The sequence below is a fragment of the Oratosquilla oratoria genome, chromosome 20 (assembly GCF_046742065.1).
Source record: "Oratosquilla oratoria isolate Oo_2021 chromosome 20, ASM4674206v1, whole genome shotgun sequence".
Classification (NCBI taxonomy): Eukaryota; Metazoa; Arthropoda; class Malacostraca; order Stomatopoda; family Squillidae; genus Oratosquilla; species Oratosquilla oratoria.
Genome location: NC_134796.1, coordinates 28,340,179 through 28,367,483, shown reverse-complemented (window position 1 = coordinate 28,367,483; position 27,305 = coordinate 28,340,179). Strand labels below are relative to the sequence as shown.

At 40.6% G+C, this 27,305-nt stretch overlaps 1 protein-coding gene across 4 annotated transcripts in view; it reads left to right on the top strand.

Annotated features, from left to right (window-relative positions):
- The window catches only part of LOC143036424 (store-operated calcium entry regulator STIMATE-like), a 106,074-nt gene that overhangs the window by 62,028 nt on the left and 16,741 nt on the right, over nucleotides 1-27,305 (top strand). For 3 of the 4 annotated variants that reach the window (XM_076203775.1, XM_076203774.1, XM_076203776.1), the window contains exons 5-6: nucleotides 1,422-1,618; nucleotides 4,080-4,205. In XM_076203775.1, the coding sequence (XP_076059890.1) occupies nucleotides 1,422-1,618; nucleotides 4,080-4,205 (323 nt within the window). Of the gene's footprint in view, nucleotides 1-1,421; nucleotides 1,619-4,079; nucleotides 4,206-15,651; nucleotides 16,128-27,305 lie in introns of those variants that run through there. The other variant, XM_076203777.1, reaches the window with a different exon arrangement.

The window sequence follows — 27,305 nt, the reverse complement described above, 5'->3', positions numbered from 1 at the left end:
GTGGATTTTATGCATTTGTTTTTGGCAACCTCCCTTGTAAGGGGGAAAAAAGCCATTGGTATATATATGATTATATACTTTGACTCAACCACCCCCTTTGTAAGGGGATGAAGGCCCTTTGGTATGTGATTTATAAGAAGAGAAAAGGTCAGAGAGTGAAATGAATTCTAGGAAACTAAAAATGACATATACCAACAAAGACAGTTTGATATCAGCCAGACTAAGGATCAAGGATTGCATACAAGCATATGAATGAACTAGATGATGTGTCTAGTCAAGAACACCGAATCACCGAATCTCACCGAATCTCATTAAAGATATTGACAGACTGGAAAAAGTACAACGGCGAGCCACAAAACTGATTCCAAATATCAAAAATAAATCATACGAAAATCGACTTAAGCACATGAATCTGTTTTCCCTAAAAAAGCGTAGACTCAGAGGTGACTTGATACAGGTCTTTAAGATTTTAAAGGGAATTGACAACATCAAAAGTGACCAAATTTTCACATTGAATGAGAATCCGACAAGAAACAATGGTCTCAAACTGTCCGGAAATAGATTCAATTTGGAAGTAGGTAGAAACAACTTTGCCAACCGTGTAGTTAATGAATGGAATAAACTTCCTGCACAGGTAGTGCAATGTAGTTCAGTTCGAAGCTTTAAGAATCATTTAGATAAATACCTAAGTAAGATGCTGTAATTATTATAATTTATGTTATATTATTTGTTTTTGTTTTGTTATAATTTGTCTGTCTGATTTTCATTTATTATTAGTTATATGTCAATTTATTATCATTTACTATTTACCTGTTTGTTATTCAACTATACCAATGCATTTATTTATGTATTTTAATTGTTATTTACATTGTTATAGTTTTAATTTATTATTATGATTTTTTTTTTTTTTTTTTTTTTTTTTTTTTTTTTTTTTTTTTTTTTTTTTTTTTTTTTTTTTTTTTTTTTTTTTTTTTTTTTTGCATCCGACCTAGATATGGATCAAAAGGTCTCCTGTCGGCATGCTTTGCCTTTGTAATCCTTTGTAATCCTTAATAATGTTGATAGCCAGATGGAATGATGATAATGACTGTTGTCTTGAATTTCTTTTACTGGAAACCTCCAGCCCTGTATAGGCTGGGGGCAGTCTTTTGGACATCATATGAATCTTTCTGGAAATAATTTTCAGACTGTTGTCTGTGTTATGATAGTGTGGGACTGCCTGTGGTACCGGCAAAAAGTAAAAAGTAGAAGAAAGGGAACAGCTATACCACTCTTGACTAACACCCTTAGACAGCAGCTAATATGGGAGATATATTTATGTTATAGCATAATATGTTGCCATTTCGCCCTCCCACCTTTTCTGCATTATTTCAGTGCTTATTTCCCTTTAAATTGTACATTCCTGACTTTGGTTGTTGCAGGTCGCCCACCCTCTGCCCGTGCGTGGGGCCACCAGGTGCTGCTTTATTTGGTCATCATGGTGATTGAAAAGATCCTCATCACACTGCTGATGGGCTTTGATTTTTGGACCTCTGTGAGGGACTTGATCCTGTCACCCATCTCTGATCCTCAAGCAAGAGTTGTGGTTGTGGTTCTAGTCATTCCATTCTTCGTCAATGTGAGTCTTTAAGTTTTGGTAGCAGCATGTTCATTTTAAACCATCATGGTGACATGCTGTAGAAATGTTGCTTTAGTCCAAGTTGAGCAGTTTTATTACAAAGGCAGATCATGCCAACAGGAGACCTTTTGGTCCATAACTAGGTTGAATGTGGGAAAAAATTATAATAACGATAAAAGAAAAATAAATAAAAATTATAATATAAATAATGATAGATAAATGATAAATAAATAAATGCATAGGTATAGTTAAATGTGGATCAGATTTTTGTGGTGCGACGGATATGTGAGAAAGCTATAGGAAAAGGTAAAGATGTCTTTTGGGCTTTTATGGATCTGGAAAAGGCTTATGACAGGGTAGACAGGAAGGCACTGTGGGAGGTTTTGCAGATATACAGGATAGGAGGAAATCTTCTAGGACCTGTCGAGTTTTTACGAGAGTAGTAGAGCTTGTGTCAGGATTAGAAATGGAGAGAGTGAGTGGTTCGAGGTAAAGGTGGGACTTGTCAGGGATGTGTCATGTCGCCCTGGCTGTTCAACTTAAACATGGATGGGGTGGTGCAAGAGGTAAATACAAGGGTGGTGAGTCAGATATTTAAAGAAAATGGAGAAAAGTTTCAGGTGAGCCAGCTGTTGTTTGTGGACGACACTACGCTTGTAGAAGGATCAGAGGAGGGATTGAGGAAGTTGGTGACAGAGTTTGGAAGAGTGTGTGAAAGAAGAAAGTTGAAGATAAATGTGGGTAAAAGTAAGGTGATGAGATGTACAAGGGGTGAAAGTGACAGCAGACTGGAAGTGAGCATTAAGGGAGTGCAACTGGAGGAAGTGGATAGCTTTAGATACGGGTGCAAATGTGGCAGGAAAGAGTGGAGTGGAGGTGGATGTAAAATGTAGATTGAGAGAAGTAAGTAAATGCCTTGGTGGATTAAAAAGTGTAATGAGGAATAGACATTTGGGAATGGGTGCTAAGAGGAGACTGTATGAAGGAGTGATTGTGCCAACAGCACTGTATGGGGCAGAAACATGGAACATAAGAGAGGAAGAGAGAAGTAGTTTGAATCTGTTTGAGATGAGGTGTCTGAGAAGTATGATGGGGGTTACCAGGCTGGATAGAGTGAGAAATGAGGAGGAGAACAGGGGTGATAAGGGAGTTGGGAGATAGGGTTGATGAAAGAGTATTTGGATGGTTTGGACACATGGAAAGGATGAGTGAAGAAAGACTAGTAAAAGAGGTATGGAAGGCAGATGTGGAGGGAGTGAACATGAGGGGGTATCCTAGGATGAGATGGATGGATGGGGTGAAGGGGGCTTTGGGGAAGAAGGGAATGTCTGTTGAGGAAGGACAGAAGACAGGGGTCAATGGAGAATGGTTGTATATGGATGCTATTGTGATGCAGGAGGTGGAATGTGTAGGGGGGATAGGGGATGAGGTAGTACGTGTAAGAAAATTTTGATGCAACCCGAAGGTATTTCTCCCCCATCTTCTCCTTTTCTGCAGGGGGGGATGGAGAGGGAGGGTTGCTGATTTAATGAACCAGCCTTGCTGTGGAGGTGCCAAGATTGGAGGGGAGTGGAGTGTATTTAGGGATGGAATGGGTGGGAATGGTTTTAATTTTTTTTTTTGCTACCTCCCTTGTAAGGGGGAAAAAAGCCTTGGTATATGTATGTATAGTTAGATAATAAACAGGTAAATAGTAAATAATGCTAAATTGACAGATAACTAATAATAAATGAAAAGCAAATAATAATAAACAAATAATAACAAACAATAACAAACAGAGAAGAAATGTATTAAAAAGGTTCAGAACTCTGGGGTGGTGTATTTGATAGGTTTCATTCAGGTTAATAAATTGTATTAAGCTAAGGGAACATTAGTGTAGCCAAGGGCCCAGTCAGAATTATTGTTTACATTTCAGTATCCATTCTATACTGTAAAACCATGCTATGTCAACATGTATGATGCTTATCCAGTTGAACTCCTTGAGGCGTGTTGCTGCACATGTGAATTCTCTCCCAATCAACTCCAGATGGTTTCATTTGGCTGGGAAAAGCTTCATTTACTTGGTAGTTTAAGACTACCTTGACTGACCTTTTGAAAGTGCTGTTGCATGAAAATTTAGTAATTATTATTGCTTCAGATTTCATGGACTTGAAACCTTCAGCCCCACAGTGGTTTGCTCTGGTCCTCTGGCCCTTCCATAGATCTTTATCTGTGTTGTATCACTGGGGGACTGTTTTGCTGGAGAGGAACAGTTGTCAGGTGTCTGAATAGATCTTGGGCCTGTTTCAGGAACTAGATGCCAGCTTCTTGGGCTATACCTCCAGATGGAGGTGAGGCAGTTGATGAGATTTGATGGTGAACAATGGGTAGGTGATTCTGATGTTCAGCCCAGAGGACCACCACAAGCAGCTATTCATTGTTGGTCCCTCTATAAATCAATATATTTGTTTTGTGGTTCCAGGCCTTAATATTTTGGGTGACAGACAACTTCCTGATGCTCAAAGTTCGTCCCATACCCCGTGATGAAGAGGAAGTGAATGAAGAACCCCCTTCATCAAGTATACCAGCCTCTCGTAGTAACCCAAAGGTGATAATATTTTTTAGTTTACTTTTATATTTTATTCTGTGTAGGGTAATTTTTATGATAGTTGTTCATTGTTATTATTTTATTTATTTTATTATTATTATTATTATTATTTTTAATCTTCATGGAATATTTGTGTATAAAGTACTTCCATAGCTAATCCATAAAACTTTAGTTCAGAAATTATTATGCAGTGCTGTCGTACTACTCAAAGATTCAGTACTCCCCTGCAGAGAGCTCCATGTTTTGGTGCTGGATGGAGCCTTCAGAGTTCCCATTATCCCACCTTTTTCTCTCACTCTTCTGCAGTTGTAGATACATCATTGCTGCACTCTTTAAGAATCACTTCTTGATTTGAATCTTGTTTTACTCTTCCCTTGTATTCAGAGGATGAAGTACTTGATATGAATTTATTTCATAACTTCCTGACTGTTCTCCATGACACATGACTGCATAACACATGTGACTGCATTTAACAAACTAATCCATCTAGAAAATAGTCATATTCATCCCCCTTTCTCTTGTATAATGGAATCATACACACACTCCTCCAGGATTACATGAACTAAATGATTACCTGTCAAAAGAAAAAACAGACATAATGGGTATTGTGGAGACAAAATTAAGGGGTCTACTATTACCAGTGTTGGACATGGATTTTATAATCACTGGCATAGAAATAGAGAGGAGAAACAGGGTGGTGTCATGTTCTTAGCTAAGAAAAACTTAAATGTGATAAAAATTACAAATGGAGAGGACAGGATGGAGATGATCACAATAAGAGTTGAAGATAGTGACATTAAAAGTAGGAAGTTTATGGTGATCTATGTGCCCCAAAAACAGGGTCTTAGAGATAGATTATTCTAACATATTAGAAGATATAAGGCTTTCATTAAATGAGATGCCGAAGGATGAAGGAAACATGGTGTTTATGGGAGATTTTAACTTAAAAGAAATCTGTTGCAAAGATGACAGTGAAAGGTGGGGAGGATCTATGGGGAAATGCATTACTTGACATGACTATATAACATACAATGGGTAAAAGAAAATACTAGATTTAGAAATAATGAAGAACCATCAAGACTAGATTTATTATTTACATCAGAACCTGAAATTGTGGATAAAATTTAATACAAGACACCAATTGGGAAGAGTGACCCCATATTACTTGAGTTAGAACTAAAGGAGGAAATATAGAGAGAAATGCGAAATACAGAAAAGGAAGACAGATGTATAGTAAAACAGACTTTGAGAAACTTGGAGAAAAAAAATTGGTATAAATTCTACAAGGAAGAAACACAAGTGGAAGAAAAATTTATGAATCTGATGGAAATCTATAATGAATGAGTAGATAAATATGTCCCAAAAATAAAAACAGGAAAAGGTGTATATTAAGTGCTGGTTTAATAGAAGGTGCAGCGAAGTGAAAGAAGAGATAAAGCTTGGAAAATATGGAAAAAAAGACAAAAACCTAGAAATTGGCAAATACATATCAAAGATGAATCACAATGGCAAAAGCCGACAAGACTGTGAGAATAAACACCTTGTGAGATCGAAACCTTTATTGGTACTACGTTTCGCTTGTTACAGCTTTTTCAAGTACAGACATGACACACACTCTGAGCACATATAAGCCAACAGGGAAGGAACTGGGAGAGGTTATCAGGGAGGGGTGGGTGGTAGGTGGAGGGGGAGGAGGGGGACGGGTGGGACTTGGTGGAGACAAAGGAGGACATTTCGGACAGTTTGTTGAAGTGGACTAAGGGGGACATTTCATACATTTATTTAATGCGGGTAACAGATGGATGATAGGAGGGGCGATGTTAAACATGCCTCTGTTCTGCTCAATGGTTTTGAAGCTTTGAATGGCGGCCGCTTCGAGGCATTTTCTCCTCATCCTGTCTGGTTCACTAAACAGAAGTTCTGCGTTATCCCAATCCATCAGGTGGTCGTTGGTGTTCCGGTGGATAACACAGGCGTTGGTGGTGATGTTGTTCCGGGAATCGTAGCGATGCTCCCGGATCCGGGTCTTCAGGTCACGGGAAGTCTCGCCGATGTATACTTTATCACATCCAGCACAGGGTATGCGGTAGACACCAGCGTTTTTTCCCCACATCTCGTCCTGGCTGTCACTCCTTCTTGAAAGCTCTTTGATAGTTCTGCTGGACTGGCCCACTACCTGAATGTTGCAATGCCCAAGTGTCCGGGTGAGGGTGGCGGTGACGCTGCTGGCTGGAAGGATAAGCCTCCTAGCTGGATCTTTTGTTGGTTCCCGCTAGGAGGCTTATCCTTCCAGCCAGCAGCGTCACCGCCACCCTCACCCGGACACTTGGGCGTTGCAACATTCAGGTAGTGGGCCAGTCCAGCAGAACTATCAAAGAGCTTTCAAGAAGGAGTGACAGCCAGGACGAGATGTGGGGAAAAAACGCTGGTGTCTACCGCATACCCTGTGCTGGATGTGATAAAGTATACATCGGCAAGACTTCCCGTGACCTGAAGACCCGGATCCGGGAGCATCGCTACGATTCCCGGAACAACATCACCACCAACGCCTGTGTTATCCACCGGAACACCAACGACCACCTGATGGATTGGGATAACGCAGAACTTCTGTTTAGTGAACCAGACAGGATGAGGAGAAAATGCCTCGAAGCGGCCGCCATTCAAAGCTTCAAAACCATTGAGCAGAACAGAGGCATGTTTAACATCGCCCCTCCTATCATCCATCTGTTACCCGCATTAAATAAATGTATGAAATGTCCCCCTTAGTCCACTTCAACAAACTGTCCGAAATGTCCTCCTTTGTCTCCACCAAGTCCCACCCGTCCCCCTCCTCCCCCTCCACCTACCACCCACCCTCCCTGATAACCTCTCCCAGTTCCTTCCCTGTTGGCTTATATGTGCTCAGAGTGTGTGTCATGTCTGTACTTGAAAAAGCTGTAACAAGCGAAACGTAGTACCAATAAAGGTTTCGATCTCACAAGGTGTTTATTCTCACATATCAAAGAAATGAATATGTAAAAATATGCAGGGAAGAAAAAAGAAACTGAAAAAGACATAATAGAAAAATGTAAGGATCAGCCAAAACTATTCTATAGATATGTGAACGGTAAACTGAAAAACAAACAGGAAATAGTGAAACCACGCCAAGGGAATATAGAATACACAGAAGATACAAAAATGGCTGAAGTCATGAGCAAACACTTCAAGTCTGTTTTCAGTGGAGAAAAAATGCAACATCGGGATGGGAAATAATAGTAACATGAAAAGAAATAATGAACCTTGATGTCAGGAAATCACATGGCCTGGATGAAATTGTAAATTGGATACTAAAAGAATGTAAAGAACTAATAGACAAAATATATAACACAAGTTGCTCACTCAAAGAAGGGAAAATATCAGAAGACTGGAAAAATGCTGATATCGTACCAGTTTATAAAGGAAGAAATAAGGAAGACCTAATAAATTACAGATTGGTTTTCCCTTACAAGCACGCTAGCTAAAATTTGTGAAAAGGTTAAAAAAAAAAGTAGACAGATAAAAAATCTGGAAGAGACTATACTAAATCAGAGAATTCGGATTTAGACAGGGAAGATTATGTGCCACAAATTGGATCTGTTTTTACTCAAGACTACTAGATATAATACGGGAAAGGGATGGATGGGCTGAGTGTACTTCCTAGACCTAAAAAAAGCTTTTGACAACGTACCACACAAAAAACTATTAAGAAAACTGGAAACCATAGGAGAGATACAAGGTAAACTACTGAAATGGATAGAGGACTTCTTGCATGGAAGGAACATGAGAATAGTGCTCAGAGATAAGAGTTCTGTTTGGGAAGAGGTAATTAGTGGAGTTCCACAAGGATCAGTATTGGCTCCAATAATGTTTGCTATCCATGTGAATGACATGGACAAGGGTGTGGAATGTTACATGAGCTTCTTTGCAGATGACTCAAAACTGTTGAAGAAAGTGAGTTCTGAAATGGATTGTGATTTGCTGCAAGGAGATCTAAACAGGGTTTGGGAATGGAGTCAGAGGTGGGAAAGTGGATTTCAACATTAAGAAATGGAATTTGGAAAAAAAAAAAAAAAAGGATATCAGGACAATATAAAATTGGTGCAAAGGAAGTAAAGAAAATAGGATCTGAAAAAGACCTGGGAGTAGTCATCACAGAAGACGTCCCCTGATAAACAGATAAACAAAATTGTCAGAGAAACCTACAACTTGCTAAGATCAATAAAGGCGCCTTTTACTTACTTGGATGAAGAAATGATAAAGAAATTATTAGTCACACTGATAAAGCCTAAATTGGAGTACATAGTGACACTTATGGTCACTCTGTACCTAAAAGAATATAAGGAAAATTGAGAGAATCCAGAGAACAACTACAAAGATAGCCCCAACACTATCAAAATTATCATATGAAGAGAGATTGTCAAAACTAGAATTGCTGACTCTGGAGCAAAGGAGAAAAAGAGGTGGCTTGTTGACTATCTACAGAATCGTAAGAGGTATGGAAGTCCTTGATAAAGAAGACTTACTAAATTGGGATAAGAGAAATACAAGGGGACATGGAAGGAAGCTCAAAAAGGACAGTTATAGAAGAGACCTGAAAAAGAATAACTTTCTCCACCAAGTGGTGGATGTATGGAACAAACTAGATGAAACAATAGTGTGTGCAAAAACCATACATGAATTTAAGGCAAATTAAGACATGGCAAGATACAGAGACAGGACATCACAAGTGTAGCTCCCCTTCCCATAAGATACATCTAGGTTAATACAACTAGGTAGGTAAATACTAGTACACTTCCTTCTCAAAGATACACATTGAATATATAATCTTGCCAGCCATTCTGCTATGATTACTCCACCCTTTGTCAAATATTCCACAAGACAAACATCTGTCCCAGGTTATTAGATTTCATCTCAATACTTTTTGTATCTTTGTTATGATATCATCCTCTTCTATCATAGTTTTTCTCCAGGTATATTGTACTGTAACAATCAAAGCTTCCCTACCCATCTCTACATTCAATAGCTTTAAATATGTTACCCATCTTCCATTTGCCACCTTCACTTCCATCAACATCTGTCCATCTGCACTCTTTGCCCAACATACCTTCTTTTGCATTTATCACTTCCTTCCAAAAAGTTTTTATTTTCAGAATTCTCATAAGAACATAAGAATGAAGGAGACTGCTAAAGACTATAAGTCCTACACTAGGCAGTTCCATGTCCATTACCACCTTTTATCCCCATCCATAAAGTTGTCTAACCATTTCTTAAAACAACTAATAGTTTCAAGCACTCATTATATGGTTACTAAGGCTGTTCCATTCATTGACCAGTCTATTGGTAAACCAGTTCTTGCCTGTTTCTTTCTTGAATCTAAATATGTCCAATTTAAGTCCTTTACTGAGAGCCCTGCCCTATTGCCTTAATATGATGACCTTATTTATATCACTCTTGAACACCTCTACTAGATCACCCCACATTCTGTCTTTCCCAACTTAACATCAGCTCATATTGGCTTCCCTCAATATCAGCTCATATTGGCTTCCCTCACCTTGTATTTTGCTTCCACCCTCATTACTCCGTACCTCTTGTATGCATCTACATTTCTTCTTTTCAGCTATTTCTCATATGCCCTCACCTTTTCATCATTGCCTCTCGTGTTTTGTCCTCCTCATCCTACACGCTGCATTTGCACAATTCAACACTTTTTGATACATATCCATTCTTAAAATACACATCTCGAACATCTCTTGTTTATTGTTCCTCCTTACTACTCCATCTACTGGCTCATCTGCTCTAGTATTAAGATTTCCCAATGACATCTTCATACTTTAAAAAGTCTACACACTTTAGAATGCCTCTCTCTTTTTCATTTTCTATATACTAGAGCCATATGCCTTCACAAATGCTCATATCTCCAATTCCACTCTCACCTTCACTCACACCCTTAGTGACATTTCCCTCCACTCCACCATACACTTACACATCTCATCAATTATCAGCACTGCTACTCCTTCCCTTCACCCTCTCACTGCTCCCAGCACTCAAATTCCCATCCTCTCAAGCTCAAAGTCTTCTTTCCCTTTTAATTTTGTTTCACTCTGTGCTAACACATCCATCTTTCTTACCCCCAGTCTCTTCCCTTTTGCACAACATCCATGCACATTCAGTGAAACAATTATTAGTATTTTGGTTGGGTTGATTTTACTCTTATTGCATGTCTTGATTTCTCAGAAGAGTATTATTTTTTCCCTTTGTTCTAACCAGCAGTTATTCTACCACAGTAACTCTCTATTATTTGCTATTTTATTATTCATCATTCATCATTGATAGTTTTAGATACTTGGGTGTGAATGTGGCAGGAAAGGGAGGAGTGGAAGTGGTGGTAGAATGTAGATTGAGAGAAGTAAATGCCTTTGGGGATTAAAAAGTGTAATGAGAAATAGACATTTTGGAATGAATGCTAAGAACAGATTGTATGAAGGAATAATTGTGCTGACAGCACTGTATGGGGCAGAAACATGGAACATAAGAGAGAAGGAGTTTGAGTGTGTTTGAGATGAGGTGAAAAAGTTTATATAATAGGGGTTACTAGGGTGGATAGATCGAGAAATGAGGTGAGGAGGAGAATGGAGCTGGAAAGAGAGTTGGGAGGTAGGGTTGATGAAAGAGTATTGGGATGGTTTGGACTCATGGAAAGAATGAGTGAAGAAAGATTAGTAAATGAGGTGTGGAAGGCAGAGGTGGAAGGAGTAAACATGAGGGGCTACCAAGGATGAGATAGATGGATGGGGAAAGAGGGGAATGTGTTGAGGAAGGAAAGGAGAGGACAGGAAATAGGGGTGAGTGGAGAAGGGTTGTGTATGGATGATGTTGTGATGCATGAGGGGGAGTGGGTGGGGGATAGGGGTGAGGGAGTATGTGTGAAAAATAAATTGACACAGCCCAAAGGGATTTTTCTGCATAAGAGAAAGGAGAGGGTGGGTGGTCACCAATTTAATAAAGCAGCCTTACTGTGGATGTGCTGTGTCTTGTGACATTGCTTCGAACCTAGGGCAGTGGGCAAGATACAGGGATGACCTATTATCCAGGAGGAGCCAAGATAAGAGGGAGGGAGTGGGGTGGATGGGAGTGTATGAGGATGGAATGGGTGGAAGTGGATTTTATATTTTTATTTTTTGGCTACCTTCCTTATAAGGGGGAAAAGGCCTTTGGTATATGTACCTAAAAATGTAAGGAGAAATAGACATATGGGAATGGATGATAAGAGGAGATTGTATGAAGGAGTGATTGTGACAACAGCACCGTATGGGCCAAAAAGGTGGAACATAATAGAGGAAGGTGTATTTATCTAGTTTGTATCTTACAGGAAAGGGAGCTACACTCGTGGTGTCCCACCTTTGTATCTCGCAGTGTTTAGTTTGCTCTTAAATTTGTGTATGGGTTTTGCACACACTATTGTTTCATCCAGCTTGTTCCAAGTGTCCACCACTCTATGTGGAAAACTGTGTTTCTTCAGATCTCTTCTATAACTATCATTTTTTAATTTCTTTCCATGTCCTCTTGTGTTTCTCTTATCCCAGTTTGATAAGTCCTCTCATGGCTTTCATGATTCTATGGATGGTCAGTACACCTCTTTTCTTTGTTCCAAAGTCAGTAACTTCAATTTAGCCAATCTCTCTTCATATGACAATTTTGAAAGTGCTGGGGCCATTTTTGTGGTTGCGCTCTGGATTCTTTCTATTTTCTGTATATTCTTTTTGGTACTGGGTGACCATAATGTTGCAGCATACTCCAGTCTAGGCCTTATTAATGAGACTAATACCACTACATAGTCCATAGGAGGAAATGCTGTGGTGGGGGAAAAGAATACTGCCAACAAGTATTTCCACTTGGATCGTAAGAGGCGAGAAGAAAGGGACGGGGATTGGGACTAGGCATCCTTCTCCTTGTAGCCCCACAGGGCACATTCCTAAAAGTAAAAGCAAAGGCATAAGAGGGTCTAGAAGTTCTCGGACCAGCACCCTAAGGCTTGGGTCTTTTAATGTGCGTGGATGTGGTACAGATGAGAGTAAAAGGGAAGAGATAGGTAGTATGTTTGTGAGAAGAAAGATGGATGTGTTGGCTTTGAGTGAAACTAAGCTGAAAGGGAAGGGCGATTGTAAGTTTGGGAGTGTAAGTGGGAGGTTATCAGGAGTGAAGAGAGGGCGAGGGAGGGAAGGGGTGGCTATACTAGTAAGTGAAGAGATAGGTAAACGTGTAGTGGAGTGGAAGGAGGTTTCCTCAAGGATAATGTGGATGAAGGTGAAACTGGGAAAGGAGATGTGGGTTTGTGTAAGTGCATATGGGCCTGGCAGTGAGAAGAGTGTAGAAGAAAGGGAGGCCTTTTGGATAGATTTAAATGAGTGCATAGAGGGTTTGGGGAGAAGTGTAAATGTAATAGTACTGGGAGACCTTAATGCTAGGGTAGGAAAGGATCCAATTGATGGAGTGGTTGGGAAATGTGGAGTTCCAGGAAAGAGTCGTAGTGGAGAGTTGATGGTGGAAATGTGTCTGGAGAGTTGATGATAGCAAATACAGTGTTTCGGAAGAAAGTCAAGCATAAGTACACATGGGAGAGGGTGGTGGATGGAAGGGTGGTAGATAGAGCTTTAATGGACTATGTAGTGGTAAATAGGATTATGATAGGAAGGGTTAAGGATGTACATGTGCTAAGGGGAGAGGGTGGGGGAATATCTGATCATTTTTTGGTGGAAGGTAAGTTGAGAGTGGAGGACAGATGGAGAAAGAGGAAAGGGACAAAAGGTAGGGAGGTGCTTAGAGTGAACTCTTTAAATGAAGAGGAAAAGGAGAAGGAGTACAAGAAGAAGCTGAAGGAGGAGTGAAGGATAGAGTAGAGGTAGGTGTGGAGGAGGAATGGGGATGGTTCAAGGAGGGAGTCACAAAGTGTGCAAAGATGGTGTGTGGAACAAGAAGGACAGGAGGAAATAGAAGGAAGGGTAGTGAATGATGGGATGAGGAAATGAAGAAGGTTGTGGAAGAGAAGAAGCGAGCTTACACAGATTGGTTACAAAATAGGACGAGGGAGTCATATGAGACGTACAAAGAAAAGAAAAGAGAAGTAAAAAAAAGGTAAAGGAGGCAAAGAGGAGAGCAGATGTAAAATGGGGTAAGAGTATGACAGAAAATTTTGAAAGTAATAAAAAGATGTTTTGGAAAGAAATTAAGAGAGGAAGAGGAGGCGAATCAAGTAGAGAAAAAAAGGTAAAAGGTGCAGATGGAGAGATGATAATGGAGAAGTCAGTAAGGGGAAGATGGGCAGAATATTTTAGGGAGTTGCTAAATGTCAAGGAGGATAGGGAGGGAAAGATAGCTGCAGTGGGAAATGCTAAGAAAATGAGAGGAAAATGGATGAGAAATAAGGAAGGATGAAGTGAAGGCAGCAGTTAAGATGATGAAAGCAGGTAAGGCACCTGGTCTGGATGGATGCCATGCAGAATGTCTTAAAAAAGGAGGTACAGTGATGGTGGACTGGCTGGTGAGGTTATTTAATGTTTGCTGGAGAGAAGGTAGAGTGCCGGAGGACTTGAGGAGTGCTTGTATAGTTCCACTTTACAAGGGAAAGGGGGACAAGTGTGAATGTAGTAGTTTCAGAGGGATTAGCTTGTTAAGTGTAGTTGGGAAGGCTTATGTGAGGATCTTGATTGAGAGGATTAGGAGAGGAAGAGAGGGAGTAATTGGTGAGGAACAGTGTGGATTTAGGACAGGTAGAGGTTGTGTAGATCAGATTTATGTGGTAAGACAGATATGTGAGAAAGCTATAGGAAAGGGGAAGGATGTTTTTTGGGCTTTTATGGATCTGGAAAAGGCTTACGACAGGGTAGACAGAAAGGCACTGTGGGAGGTTATGCGGATATATGGGTTAGGAAGAAAGCTTCTCAGAGCTGTCAAGAGTTTTTATGAGAGTAATAGAGCTTGTGTCAGGATTAGAAATGGAGATAGTGAGTGGTTCGAGGTAAAGGTGGGACTTCGTCAAGGATGCGTTATGTCACCCTGGCTGTTCAACTTATACATGGATGGGGTGGTGCGAGAGGTAAATGCAAGGGTAGTGGGTCAGGGATTGGAGATGGTTAAAATGGAGAAAAGTGGGAGGTGAGCCAACTTTTGTTTGCGGACGACACTGCGCTTGTGGCAGGATCAGAGGAGGGATTGAGGAAGTTGGTGACAGTTTGGGAGAGTGTGTGATAGAAGAAAGCTGAAGATAAATGTGGGTAAAAGTAAGGTGATGAGATGTACAAGGGGTGAAAGTGGCAGTAATCTGGAAGTGAGCATTAAGGGAGAGCAACTGGAGGAAGTGGATAGTTTTAGATACTTTGGTGCAAATGTGGCAGGAAAAGGTGGAGTGAAGGTGGAGGTAGAATGTAGATTGAGAGAAGCGAGTAAATGCCTTGGTGGATTAAAAAGTGTAATGAGGAATAGAAATTTGGGAATGGATGCTAAGAGGAGACTGTATGAAGGAGTGATTGTGCCAACAGCACTGTATGGAGCAGAAACATGGAACATAAGAGAAAGAGAGAAGGAGCTTGAATGTGTTTGAGATGAAGTGTCTGAGAAGTATGATGTGGGTTACTAGGCTAGATAGAGTGAGAAATGAGGAGGTGAGGAGGAGAATAGGGGTGGAAAGGGAGTTGGGAGATAGGGTCGATGAAAGAGTATTAGGATGGTTTGGACACATGGAAAGAATGAGTGAAGAAAGACTAGTAAAGGAGGTATGGAAGGCAGATGTGGAGGGAGTGAACATGAGGGGATGTCCTAGGATGAGATGGATGGATGGGGTGAAGGGGGCTTTGGGGAAGAGGGGAATGTCTGTTGAGGAAGGACGGGAGAGGACAGAAGACAGGCGTGAATGGAGAATGGTTGTATATGGAAGATGTTGTGATGCATGAGGTGGAATGAACGGGGGGGGGGGATGGGGGGTGAGGTAGTGTGTGTGAGCAAAATTTTGACGCAGCCCAAAGGGATTTCTCCGCGTCCTCTCCTTTATATGGGGGGACGGAGAGTGGGGGTCGCCAATTTAATGAAGCGGCCTTGCTGTGGATGTGCTGTGTCTTGCGACACTGCTTCTGACCCAGGGCAGTGGACAGGGTGCAGGGATGACCTGTCATCTAGGAGGTGCTAAGATGGGAGGGAGGGTTGAGGGGTGTGGAGTGTTTTCAGGGATGGAATGGATGGGAATGATTTTATGCCGTTTCCTTTTTGACTACCTCCCTAGTAAGGGGAAAAAAGCCTTGGTATATCTGTGTAATATTTTTATAATAATTTCTTTGTATTCTTTTTGGTACTGGGTGACCATAATGTTGCAGCATACTCCAGTCTAGGCCTTATTAATGAGACTAATATTTTTATAATCATTTCTTTGTCCAAATAGGTAAACAGCACTTTTATTGATCAAAGCAAGTTATAGGATTCTCCGACAGTTTTGATTATTTATCAGAGGACAAGTCATTTGAGGTAATTACTCCCAGGTCTTTTTCAGATCCCACTTTCTTTACCTCCTTAGTTCCAATTGTATATTGTCCTGATATTCTTTTTTAATTTTACTGAATTCCATCATGCTACAGTTCTTAATATTGGAAGTCCACATCTCACTTCTGACTTCATTTCCAAACCTTGTTCAAGTCTCTCTCTAGTGATTTGCAATTCGTTTTAGTTTTCAGTTTTCTCAACAATTTAGCATTGTCTGCAAAGAAGCTCGTGTAACATTCCACATCATCATCCATGTCATTCACATAAATAGTGAACATTGGAGCCAATATAGATCCTTGCAGGACTCCATTAATCACCTCCTTGCAACCTGAATACTTTTCTCTGAGTACTACTCTCATTTTTCTACCATGCAGGAAGTCTTCCATTCAATTTAGTAGGTTGCCTTGTATCTCTCCTATTTTTTCAAAATTTTTAAAGTAATCTTTGTGTGGTACTTTGTCGAAGGCTTTTTGTAAGTCTAGGAAAGCACAATCAGCCGATCCAACCCATCTGAATCCAAATTGTCTCAGATTTATTGTATTGTTTTCTTCCAGGTGTTTTACCCATCTAATCTTGATAATTTTCTCACAAGTTTTGACTGCAGTGCTTGTTAGGGAGACTGGTCTGTAATTAGTTGGTTCTTCTTTGTTTCCTCCTTTATATATTGGTACAATGTTGGCATTTTTCCACTTCTTTGGTATTTTTCCTTCTTTGAGCAACTTATTATGTTGTATATTTTTTCCATTAGTTCTTCTTTGCATTCTTTTAGAATCCAATTTGCAATTCTGTCCAGGCTGTGTGATTTCCTAACGTCAAGGTTCATTAATTGTGGGTAAAGGTAAGGTGATGAGATGTACAAGGGATATGATGGCAGCAAATTTAGAAATGAGTAATAAGGGAGAAAGACTGGAGGAAGTGGATAGCTTTAAGTACTTGGGAGTGAATGTGGCAGGAAAGGGAGAAGTGGAGGTGGAGGTAGAATGTAGATTGAGAGAAGCAGGTAAATGCCTTCGGTGATTAAAAAGTGTCATGAGAAATAGACATTTGTGTATGGATGTTAAAAGGAGATTGTAAGAAGGGGTGATTATGCTGATAGCACTGTATGGGGCAGAAACAAGGAGCATAAGAAAGGAAGAGTTTAAATGTGTTAGTGATGAAGTGCCTGAGAAGTGTATTAGGGATTACTAGGCTGAATAGAGTGAGAAACGAGGAGGTGAGGTGGAGAACATAGGTGGAAAAGGAGTTGGGAGATAGGGTTGATGAAAGAGTATTGGGATGTTTTGGACACATGGAAAGGATGAGTGAAGAAAGATTAGTAAAAGATGTGGAAGGCAGAGGTGGAAGGAGTGAACATAAGGGGGCAACCAAGGAAGAGATGGATGGATGGGTTAAAAGGAGCATTGGGAGAGTGGGGAATGTCTATTGAGGAAGGACAGGAGAAGACAGAAGATAGGGGTGAGTGGAGAATGGTTGTGTATGGATGATACTGTGATGCAAGGGAGTTGATGGGGGATGAGGGAGTATTTGTGAACAATATTTTGATGCAGCCAAAAGGAATTTCTCCCTGTCTTCTCTTTTTCTGCATCAGGGGATGGAAAGGGGGTGTCACTGAATAAATAAAGTGGCCTTGCTGTGGATGTGTTGTGTCTTGCTGCATTGCTTATGACCCAGAGCAGTAGACGAAATGCAGGGATAACCCATCATCCAGGAGCAAAAAAAAAAAAAAAAAAAAGAGGAGGAGGGAAGGATATTGATTGGGAGTGGAGTATGTGAGGATGAAATGGGTGTGAGTGGACTTATGCCTTTGGCTTTGGCTACCTCCCTTGTAAGGGGGAAAAATCCCTTTGTATATGTATGTATAATAATTTTTACATAAATATGGCAAGAATGTAAAAGCCTCAGGAGCTGATGGGATCTCAAACTGGATACTTAAAGAATGTAGGGAACAACTAGCAGACAAGATCCACAGCCTTATTGTATGCTCATTGAAAGAAGGTATTGTGACACTTGATTGGAAAAGGGCAAGCATGGTGCCAATTCACAAAGGTGGAAACAAGAAATACCACAAAATTACAGGCCAGTATCACCAACCAGCACAGTAGAGAAATTATGTGAAAGATTGATGGACCAAATATCTTGAAAAGATTAACATTCTGACAGTCAGTTTGGCTTCAGTTCTGGAAGGTCATGTTAGTCGAACCTTTTAAGCTTTTACTCGAGAGTGATTGATGTGATGCAAGAGAGAGAGAGGGGTGGATGGACTGTGTGTACGTGAGCCTAGAGAAGACATTTGATAAAATACCTCACAGTCGACTTATATGGAAATTGGAGCATGTTGGAGGACTGAGAGGCAAACTATTAGAATGGATTAAAGATTTTTTTGAAGGAAAGATATATGAGGACAGCAGTAAAGGACAAGATATCAAACTGAAAAGCAGTAATGAGCAGAGTTCCACGAGGTTCAATGCTTACACCAATAATGTTTCCTGTCTATGTCAATGGCATGATGGAAGGAAAAAGATGTGTTGGTGTGGTGTAGAATTGTATTTTGTTGTTTTGTTACTTATTGTATTATTTATATTATGTTATTATGTATTTACCCCCCCCCCCCCCCGAGGCCCAGTACTTTGATGTAGTGGGGGGGCTTCTGTGTAGTAAGGACGGGCTGAGCTGTGCCAGCCAGGTGCAACCATACTGGAGAGGTCAGCCCCGAGCTACCAGACGAAAACTGAGCCAAAAGTCTTTTTGTTGACGACCCTAAATTGGCATTGATTATGGACTGGAATACTCGTAGGATTTGTCGCCCTAATCCTATGACAGTTGTTTTAGGATGAGGTTTTTGGGGTAGTGAATAGATAGGGGGTCCCTCACCCTTTTCCTATGTGAATTCCCCTATCCCTATCCTTCATATTTGCTACCCTACTCTCCTTTTTCACCATCTTTCTCTAATACTTGTTAAGGAAGGTTCTGGTATCTTGGTGCCTTCCAAGCTACATGTCTGAACCCAGTCAAGTGGTGATGTATACCGCGAGGTCACTACTCCCTGCGAGGGCCGAAAGCCCACCGACTGGGGAATGCATGTTTGTGAGGTAGGTACTAGGCTGCTGACTTCCTTTCTCCCTATCCAGTACACATGCAGAGTGACTACGCCGGACCCATCCTAAATGGGACAAAAAAAAAAGAGGACAAACCCCGGGTTAACAAAGTCTCAAACTCACCTCCAAGGCCCTGCATGTGTAAATAGTCGTCTCTGGAACCTCCCGACTCTGCAGAGACTTTTCTTTTATTGTGCGTGGCAATGGGCAACTGCAGTATCTTCCTTCTATGCACTGATTTTTCTTTCTTAATATATGGTGTGGCCTCATAAATATACACGATGATGGCGGCTGTTGAAACAGAATGTTGTAAACCTCCACCACTACCTGATCATCCTCCTCCTAATATTGCCAATCCTAATGTTGACAATATTGACTCGACAAAAATAAAAACCCCAGTTGACGACTCCGGCTTGAAAAAGGACTTCGGTAAAATCAATCAATCAAATGCTGCCCCTAATAGTCATAGAATCTTGCATTTACAATATGTCTCTCGTGATAAGAGTTATACAGACTTATATGAAAAGTTCCATAAATTTGGACAAATTAAAGAGATCAGAGTTAAACTAACTGACAACTTTAAAGCTTGGCTAGTGTGGATCTCATTTCTTTCTAATCAGGATGCAGCTCCTGCCTGCTTGGATTATAATAATTGTAATGAGAATGAATCTTCAGCCCAACTTGTTGGTAGAGTGCCACCTAACTTGGATATCTTTTATCCAGAAATCCCGGTAGAGGAAAGGAAGGAAAGTGTGCAGAGACCTCCCAACCCAGCTAAGTGGCTCATTATCACTCTTGCAAAAGAACATGCTAACTTGTTCAAGTTTAGAAGATTCTTGAAGAGTCACCTTGGCTGTGGTAATTTGAATAACTCGCAGGTATCACGATTTGGAAGAAATTCCTTCTTAATTCATGTAAAATCTTATGAACAAGCTGCCATGGTGCTCAACTTGAAACAGAAATCGGAGATTAAGGAAGTTAAGCCCCACTACACCTTTAGTTATGCCAAAGGGGTAATTTTTAATAGAGATCTGTATGACTTTGATGAAGAAGAGATTTTAGAAATGTGCCCAACTAATGTTTGGAAGGTTGCTAAAATCCCTCGTTCTTCTATGATTATCCTAAGTTTTTGTGGTGAAGATCTACCTCATTATGTAGAGATAGAAAAAGAAATTGTTTATGTGAAGCAGTTTAAGCCCCGTCCCCTTCAGTGCTTTAACTGCTATGGTTTTGGCCATCCTTCCTGCAGATATGCAAGGGACAAAATGTGTTTGATATGTGCTCAGCCTGAACATGGGGATTGTTCCCACCCAACAGTTTGTATAAATTGTAAAGAAGAGCATGATGCCAGAAATAAGAACTGTGTAATTTATAAGAAGGAACAGGAAATACTACTAAAAGCTCATGCAGAACATATAAGCGTAGGATATGCTAAAAGACTATTAAGTAATTCCAAAAGATACAGTGATGTTGTTAAAACAAATAGTAAAGTGGATCAGCCAACAGTAGAAGGCAATAGAAATAAAAATGCCAATATGAATGGTTCTGTTAACACTGAACCCAAGCCTCAGTGTAAAAGTGTAACTATGAAACCTAATGGTCTTTCTTCTCAAGTAGGAATTTCTAGTACTTCTGAAGCCTCCTGTGCGGAGGTTTCCTCACCCCTTGTTGAAGGGGTGTCCCCTGCCCCGTCTGGAGGGGCACCTAAGGTTTCTATTGTAGAAACCTCACAGGCTTCTTCTAATGAAGCCTCCTCTCAGGCAATCTCTCTTCCAGACTTGGGGGATTCCCCAGTAGAGGGATTGCTGACTAGTGTGCCTCACACGTTAGAGGTGCACAGAAGCAATGAGGATCAAGGAAATGCTGAACCCAAGTCTCAGCGTGAAAGAGTCACTACTAGACCAAATCGGTCTTCCCCACAAGTTGGAAATTGTAGCACTCGTCAACCCTACTCTGCGGAGGTTCTCCCATCCCCAGTTGAGGGAATGCCTCCTGCCCAATCTAGAGGGGCACCTAAAGTTTTCATTGCTGGAACCCCACAGGGTTCCTCTAATAAAGCCTCCTCTCAATCAGTCAAACTTCCAAACTCGAGGGGCTCCCCAATAAAGGGATCACGGACTGTTGTGCCTCACTCAGTCGATGCACACAGAAGCGAAGCTATGGAGTCTGAAGCTGTGCACAGTAAAAGACTCCACAGTCCACCCTCATCTCTATCCTCTTCCCCAAATCGCGATAAACAATCTAAGAAAGAAACTAATAACCCGGACTCTACATCGTCGGTCGGACCATCGTCAGAGAGGAGGATGCCACCCGCGAAAGCAAAGAAATTAGAAAAGAACCCACCTTGTAAACCCTGTCTCTCCCAGACTTCTCTTATCAGACCAGTAGACCCCAAAAAGAAAAAGAAAACGGTATAATGTCCATAATTCAATGGAATATGCAAGGTTTTAATTCTCATCGAGAGCAGGTTGGGATTCTCCTTAAAGAACATGATGTGTCTGTTTTTTGTCTGCAAGAAACTATGCTTGGCAATTTATCCCCTAATGTTGGACTTAACCCCTTCCATACGGTGCCGCACACGTAGGCGTCATGAGGAGCAAGTGGATTCGCGACGCTGCCATATCGGCGTCTTGATTATATTTATTGTAGTCGCCCCTGTGTTTTTACATTCTCCCAAATGCGCCCTGAATCCCATTCTCTGTGGTTTTCAAAATTCGCGGGTGAAAGAGAGAACGATCGATATAAGCGGTGACTATATTTTATGATGCGAATATTATTACGACACGTCATACGGCTGGCATTGGCTGCTGCCCGTGAGATTTAAATCCCGTACTGAAGTGGTTAATTATAAATTTTACAGATCTCCTCCTATGATTGGGGGCCGTGCCCATGGAGGTACTGGTATCATTGTTAAGAAATGTGTAAACCACAGAAGTGTCTAGCTACATTCGGTGTTGCAGGCTTGTGCAGTACAAATCTTTACCACTAAATGGATCACTTTATGTTCTTTATATTTAGAACCTGAACTGGAAGATCGACTCGTAGACATATATAACCACCCCCGTCAGTTTGAGTTAAATGACCTACAATCTTTGGTTGACCAGCTCCCTGAGCCTTTTATTCTAATGGGTGACTAACACCAAGCATCCTCTATGGGGTGAATCAAGGTGTGACCCCTGGGGCAATATAATTGAAGAATTTATTGATAGTAATGATGTCATTTTGATGAATGACGGTTCCAAAACTAGGTTTGATGTCTTTCACAACTCAAGTTCTGCTATAGACCTAACTATTTGTTCATCATCCTTAAGATTAGACTACAGTTGGTCAATAGATGAAGAATTACATGGTAGCGACCACTGGCCTATCCATATCAAATATTTAAAGAACACTCCTGTTGCTTACCTAAATGGAAGACAGGAGAGGCTAACTGGGAATTATTTAGGAGATCCACAGAGATTAATTATAAGACTAGTGATTTTGGTAGTAACTGTGATGCATATGACTACCTGGTAGACATGATACTCTCTGATGCTTTCTCTTCCATTCCTAGGACAGCTGGTAAACCTCAACGCCCAGTAGTCCCCTGGTGGAGCGATGAATGTGCTATAAGCAGAAAGATTACAAGAACTTGCTATAAGAGATATCGGAGATACCCTTGTTTAGTCAATAAGATAACGTACAGAAGAGCTCGAGCAAAGCAGAAGAAAATCTTCAAGAAAGCAAGGAGGGAATCCTTCATTAAATATATTAGCGAATTGAAATGTGACTCTTCCCCGACCTTAGTATGGGATAGGATTCGAAAATTACAAGGAAAGTTTTCTCCATCTCCCTTACCCATTCTGAAGATAAATGACTGTTTTATATCAGATACAAGAGAAGTAGCAGAGGCTTTTGGAAGACATTATGCTGATATTTCAAGCCCACTACATTATTCAGATGATTTCAGAAGAATTAGAGCCAAGACCACGATTATTCCTCCTACCAATACGAACTCGGAGGCATATAATCTTCTCTTCACCTTGGATGAAATGGATCATGCTTTATCTCTATCCTCCCCAAGCTCTCCTGGAGAGGATGACATTCTTTATTCCATGGTTGGTCACTTATCCATATCGTCAAAGAAATTCCTTTTAAATGTGCTGAACAAATTTTGGTCTTCTGGATCTTCTCCTAAATCTTGGAAGACTTCAATCATCATAGGAATCTTAAAGGCAAGAAAAGACCCTCATGACCCACAAAGTTACAGACCTATTGCTCTCACAAGCTGCATTTGTAAGATCTATGAAAGAATGGTTAATACGCGTTTAGTTTGGTTTTTGGAATCTAAAAATCTGCTATCTAACAGACAGTTTGGATTTAGAAGAAATAAGTGCACTCTGGACCCCTTACTTTTTATCACTCATGAGATTGAGAATGCCTTCGCAATTGAGAACTCTAGCATTGGTGTGTTTTTTGACTTGAAAAATGCCTACGATACTACCTGGCGGGGAGGCATTCTGAAGCAAGTTGCAGAGTGGGGTATCGGGGGTAATATGTTCAATTGTTTAAAGGACTTCTTATCTGACCATTATCTAAAAGTCCGAGTGGGCTCTTCTTTCTCTTGTGCATATCTTCAAGAGGAAGGGATTCCCCAAGGAAGTGTTCTGAGTCCTACACTCTTCAGCATAGCCATTAATAGTTTATTAGAACAAGTTCCCACAGGAGTTCATGAATTGGTTTATGCTGATGACTTCGCTATTGTGTGCAGCAAATCGACAACATTAGAAATGGGCCAAAAGATTCAAGAGGTTATTAACTTAGCAACAACATGGGCTAATTGCAGGGGCTTCAGATTCTCTGCTGAAAAAACCAAAGCCATAAGGTTTTCCAGACTAAGACGCAAGGAAGAAATACCAACACTATTCTTAGAGGGTGTCATATTACCGTATGAAGATGAAGTAAAATACTTGGGTCTGGTATTGGATAAAAGGTTGACATTCACAAATCACATAAACGAGGTTGTATACACTGTCAAACAGCGACTTAATATACTAAAAGTAGTGTCTCGTTTCAACTGGGGAGCAGATCGTGTAACTTTAATAAGGCTTTACCAAACATTGTGCCTTAGCAAAATGGATTACGGATGTCAAATTTATGGATCGGCATGTAAAAGTTCACTGAAGAAGCTTGATATAGTCCACAATATGGCTTTACGGATCTGTTCAGGAGCCTATAGAACATCTCCAGTGGATAGCTTGTATGTGGACGCAGGAATTCCTCCCCAGTATATTCGCAGGGAGGAATTAAGCCTTAGATATATATCTCGTGTCTTGACATCCAAACAGAATCCAAACTTCAAATTTGTAAAGCAGCCGGTAGACAGAGCTCCAAGGAAAAGTACTCTGCCGAAACCTTTAGAAGTGAGATGTGAAGTTGGGACAGAGAAAGTAGGACTTGTTCCTAACACAATTGCTGAGATCACGCCTCCCAAATTCCCTCCTTGGAACCGATGCCCCACTGAAATATGTCCTCTTAAAAAGAAGAAAAACAGAACTGCTGTAGAGCTAAAAAATTAATTTTTAGAACATTTATCAGTACATGCTGATGCAATTTTTATTTATACAGATGGATCAAAATCCCAAGACGTTGTTGGTTGTGCTGTTGTAACTGATAGCACAGTTTTAAAGAGAAAGTTGCCTGATTTTAGCTCTGTTTTTACTGCTGAACTGCTGGCAGTCAGCAACGCTCTCAAGTTTGTTTTTAATTCTGTTCCGAGTGGTAGGAATGTTGTTATTTTTACGGATTCCATGAGCGTTCTATCCTCTGTAAATAATTTGTTGCCTCATAATTTTTTAGTGCAAGAAATACAGGAATGGCTGATTCTCATAAATAACAGAAAGAAGATCAAAATAAACTTTTGCTGGGTGCCGTCCCATGTGGGTGTCACTGGAAATGAAAAGGCCGATGCTGCAGCCAAAGCTGCCACTAGGCTCACCCATATAGCAGACCGAAAAGTCCCACATACGGACTTGAAACAAGTGATCCATTGTTATACAATGAAGAAGTGGCAAGAGCAATGGACAAGGCTGGACAGCAGTTATAAATTAAAAGAAATTCATCCCTTAGTGAACATTTGGAAGTGTCCTCCTTTGGACAGAAGGTCAAGCATTGTCTTGACAAGACTGAGAATTGGCCATTCCTACATTACACATAAATTTTTAATGGCAAGTGGGGCAGAAAGGCTGGCCCCCCAATGTCCCACTTGCCAAGTAGTTTTGACAATAGGACACATTTTAGTTCAGTGCCCTGCATTCTCTAATAAGCGCAGGGCAAATTTCTTAACAGATTTATCTTTTAAAGAAATTTTAGGGGAGGAAGCTTGTGTGAAGAAAGTTTTAAAGCTTTTAAAAGACAAATTTGTTTTATGAAATTTAAAATTGTGTGTGTGAATGCTTGTGAGTGTGTGTTGTTGAAGTGTGTTCGTGAATGTCTATTGTTTTAATTGTTTTACTTGAATTTTATTTTTATTTTATTTTTTAAACTAAAAGATAAATATGCGCTGAATGACCTACCGGCTCCGGCGCTTGGCCTTCGAGCCAAAAACTCCATAAATCTATCTAATCTTTATTATGTATTTATATTATAAGAGTTGGTTGTGTTGTATATCGCAGATGCGATGCGCGCCTTTGTTTTGGCGCGAATTGGAGAGCGTGGCGTTAGTATCTAAGCAGCCTTGTAAGCAGTTGCACGCATTTTGTGTTTGTGTCATTTTGTGTGTGTCTCCAAATATAAACTATACGTCTTTATTTGCGCACTCATTAGCCACCCCGATACAAACAGGCTATGCCAACATGTTTGCAAGTGATGCAAAAATCATGAGAAGAGTGAAAAATGAGGATGGTAGAATACTGCAAAAAGATCTAGATACTATCTGTGCATGGAGATAAGAATGGAAAATGAAGTTCAATACTAAAACATGCAAAATACTAGAAATGGGCAATAACGGCATAAGGTCATCCTTAAATTATTCCTTGGGAAGTGAAAACATCACAAAAGCAAAAGAGGAGAAAGACTTGAGAGTGTTGATAAAAGACAACCTGTCACCTGACAGACATATCAGCAGGATTGTGGGAGAGACATATGAACTGCTGCAGAAGATTAAAGTGGCATTCCAATATATGGATGAATAGATAACGAAAAAACTCTGTGAAACCCTGATACATCCAAGACTGGAATGTACATCAGTACAGTTACTCCTCGTTTAACGACCTACTCGGTTAACGACAACTCGGAGTAACGACGGGCTGTATGACGTCGTTTAACGTAAATCTCCCGAAGTTACGACATCGTGTACGATAATTAAGTTGGCTGAGGCAAATTTGTATGATGTTATAAATGAACTTATACGGTGGATATTAGCTGTGAGGTAAAGTGTTCTGAAGCTTAGGTCTACATTACCATCCTGCAAGCTGCAAAAACTACCTGGGGTACATCTGCGTAGAGCTGATGGCCAGGGGTGGTTGCTGCTGATTGGCCCCCAACTCTTGGGGTTGGGGGGTGGTCCCACAAATGCACACCTAGACTTAACGCACTTAAGTCAATCACTGGAACAACATTTGGACAAAACAAAGAAACTAATATAACAATATACAAACAATGCATACGCTCAGTGATGAATTATGCGAGTCCTGCATGGGCTCCTAATCTCAGTGAGACACACCACAACACCCTTCAAATCATACAAAACAAAGCCCTAAAAACAATTACAGGCTGCACAAATACATCACCTACAGACCATTTACACCATGAAACAAAAGTCCTCAAAGTCAAGGACCACCTCGACATGAGAGGCACACAAACACTTGCTGCAGCCACCACAAACACATCACACCCGCTACACTACATAGCAGAACACCCACACACACCAAGAAACATTAAAACTACACCCCCACAACCACCAAATACCAGCCTCCGGAAACATATTCATAATCATATCACTCACCGCTCCATTAACACACTGAAAGACAACACACTGCTGCATGCCAGACCCCCTGATATCCACCCTTCTGAATCCTCTCTCCCACGAAAGGACAGAGTCCACTTGGCCAGACTGCGATGCGGTCACCACCCAGCACTTCTAACAGCTGCCCAGGATGTAACACTTCACCCCATACCATACAACACATAATGGAAGACTGCATTATACACAATCATGCACGCAAACAACACAACATACACTCTATAAAGGATTTGTGGGAAAACCCAGTTTCGGCTGTGGCCTTCCTTGGGGAGACGGGACTGCTCGGACAGACAGTCTAGGGAACGACAACAACAACAACCTGGGGTACACTGTATACCGGTAGTGGTAAATTTTTAGTTTCGACCATGGGCGCAATATAACAATAGTAAATTAATTATTAATTTTGTGAATTATAATGTATCAACGTAATATGCAATTTTGTGAGCGGAAATGAAAAAA